Source organism: Capsella rubella, unplaced genomic scaffold (assembly GCF_000375325.1).
Source record: "Capsella rubella cultivar Monte Gargano unplaced genomic scaffold, Caprub1_0 scaffold_10, whole genome shotgun sequence".
NCBI lineage: Eukaryota > Viridiplantae > Streptophyta > Magnoliopsida > Brassicales > Brassicaceae > Capsella > Capsella rubella.
Window position 1 is genome coordinate 68,321 of NW_006238914.1, and position 3,084 is coordinate 71,404.

The window sequence follows — 3,084 nt, forward strand, 5'->3', positions numbered from 1 at the left end:
CTAGTCTTACTTACCGGGGCATCCTTGCTCATCTTACGTTGTAAATCTTTTACCTCGGAGGGTGTGAGTGGGGCTAAAGTAACCTTCCGCTTGTTATGCATGAACGTGTAGTAGTTGGTACGCCCGTTATGCAAGGTTTCATGGTCGTATTGCCACGGTCTTCCAAGTAGGAGATGCCCGGCTTGCATAGGCACAACATCACATAAGACTTCGTCGTGATACTTGCCTATACTAAAGGTCACCGTGGCTTGTTCAGCGATCTTAAGCTCCCCGGTGTCATTAAGCCACCTTAGTCGATACGGTCGCGGATGCTTTCTCGTGGGTAGACCTAACTTGTCAACCAATAACTTGCTAGCCACGTTAGTACAAGAACCACCGTCTATAATAAGACTACATACCTTGTTGTTCACGGTGCATCTTGTATGGAATATGTTTTCCCGTTGTACGGTTTCTTCCGGGTTAACCGTCATGTTGAGCACCCGACGAATGACCAAAAGTTCACCTACGTCCGGGTATTCAATTCCGTCGTCTGGGTCGCTAGTATCTTCCTCCGGTTCATCTTGGGACTCGTAACCGTTGGTTGTTATGATCATGACTCGTTGGTTGGGGCATTCCCTCGCCATATGTCTGCGCCCCTGACATTTAAAACAAATTATATCCCGAGAACGGTTAGTAGAGACGGCTTTACTTGCTTCCGGTCGGATTGGAGCCTTGGAGTTTTCCACCGTATTCTTCTTAAACCGCGAGTCCACCTCGATCGCTTTGCCTTTTTCCGGTGGCTTAGAACTTCCCGGAGTCCACGGATTGACTTTAACTCGGCTAACGGCCGCCACCTTTCGCTTAATATGTTGTTCGGCTTGAATAGCCAAGTGCACAACTTCTTGCAAGTCATGATAGGGTTGCCTTTCCACCTTGCGAGAGATTCGGTCTTGAAGTCCTTCTATGAATTGAGCCATGAGAGTCTCCTCCGACTCTTCGGTCTCCAACCGGTTGATAAGCTGCTCAAATTCCTCATAGTATTCTTCGACCGTCTTATTTCCCTGCACCAACTTACGAAAACGTTTTGTAAGTCCCTATGGAAATAAGTAGGCACATACCTCTTTCTTAGACAGAACTTCATTTCGTTCCATGTTCGTATTTGGTCATAATGGTTCCTTCTTCGTTCGGCTACATCTCTATCCCACCAAGCCAAAGCGTTGTGGGTGAATTGGGCCGCAGCAAACGTCACTCGCTTCTGGTCGTTGTAGTTGTAACACGAGAAGATGTTTTCCATCCTCTTCTCCCAATCAAGGTAGGCGTCGGGGTCGACTCGTCCGGCAAAGGTAGGCGCCGTAAGCTTCGGGTCGACCATTTGGTGGGGTGGATTTTCGACTCTCTCCCGTCCTCTATGAAACGGGTCTCTCCTTTGGGGTCCGACATGGGGTTCTCCCTGTTCGTACACGCCTTCATTCGGTGCTCGAGGAGGAGGTTGTTGGTTCCGGATGGGGTTGATGACCCGGGGTTGCTCGAGACGGGTCATGCGATATCCAAACATTTGGAGGGTGGTTTGGATAGCAGCTATTGTGGCTGCAATAGGATCCAAGGGAGCTTCGGTGTTGTTCTCCATCTGCGGATGCAAAAGAAGTGACAAAAACAGCAAGTATCAACGAACGGATAACAATTGAAATCGAACAAGAACAAACTGAAAATCGACAATTTTTTTTTTTTTTTGAACTTAACTAACGATTAACTCAAACAACTACAAGATTACTACTAACTATTTTTTTTTTTGACTTAGAATAAACGAAACAATAGCTTAGAGGAATGGAGATGGAGTGATACAACCTAGGGTGTAGAACCTTTCGGCTATGATACCAGATGATATACGCTCCAAGGGTCACACGTACGCACGAACTAGGGTCGATCGAGTTGGCCTTCGCTCTCTCTCGATAAAACCGCAAACAAGACGAAACTCAATGGAACAAGATAGCTTAGGGGAAGCAAGGGGTTTCGATCAACCAAGTAACAAGCTCACACGGATTGATTCAAGGGGAAACCACTCAAGAATACTCGTGTAAGAACTCTCAACTCGCAAACGGCGCAAGAGAAGAAAGTGCAACTTTATTGATCTAGGTTAAAACGTGACTACAAGGCTGCGAATGGGACTTTATTAATAGTCCTTCAGCCATGACCTTCGAGGGTCGAGATTCAATCTCAAATAAACTAACGGTTACAAAATAAAGTAAAGAAAAACAACCAAAAAGGAAACTTGTGTCATTCGCACAAGTGAACACTCTCCACAAGTCGGAGGCTTAGGTTCGACTCTCTAGGACTTAGACTCAATGAAATAAAACTAAAATGTTCGGTTGACAGGTCCTGCAAAAACACTTAAGAGAAAATGGAAACAATGAAAACCGAACTTACCTTATTCGGAGGAATGAGAGGCCACGTAGTTGTTTCTGGTTCTCCTTCTTCTTCTTCACCTTGGTTCTTGTTCTCTAGGCAGTCTTTAACTTCGTACGAGCCTATACGGCCTTGTCCTCCATTCTCGGTGTTACGGGCTTCGGACGTGCCATTACGGCGGTAGTAGTGCTCCTCTCGATCATCTCCCAATCCGTCTCGGTCGTGGGCATTTCGGCTTCGATCGTTGTCTCCAGAAACATCACTTATCGAGTGATTATCGAAGCCCAAGTTGTTTGGATCAACTTGGTTCGAGACTTCGCTCCGTACAAGCTTTCCGGCGTCCGGGGGTGGTACTTGTCGAGCTTCTTCGTGTTCTGCGGGTTGTTTCTCCAAACGCTCTCGATCAAAGCTTTTAAAATCAGCACTTTGTTGATGAATCTCGAATCCCTTGGTATTTGGTGGTGGGTCGTCCGGGTCGATCGTTCGGGCGTTCGTGTCGTCGATGCAGGGTGACGATGCTCGATCGACTCGTGTTTCTAGGGGGTTTCCTGCAAAACCGGCTCGATCGTTAGTCCTAAAATATGGACTTGGTCGATGAAACTTACCTCGGTTGGTCTGTTCTCCATCGTTGGGCCGATGGAACTTGTTGAGGCTTCCACTCGCGTCCGGGGGTCGAGGGTCGGCCGATAGAATATCCATTTG

General features: G+C 47.1%; 1 protein-coding gene across 1 annotated transcript in view; it reads right to left on the reverse strand.

Moving 5' to 3' along the window:
• Nucleotides 1-1,120, reverse strand: part of LOC17874572 — a 7,582-nt gene extending 6,462 nt beyond the window's left edge. The window contains 2 exon segments of the mRNA XM_023778742.1: nt 38-1,063; nt 1,066-1,120. Coding sequence (XP_023634510.1) covers nt 38-1,063; nt 1,066-1,120 — 1,081 coding nt within the window.
• Between the last annotated feature and the right edge of the window lie 1,964 nt (nt 1,121-3,084).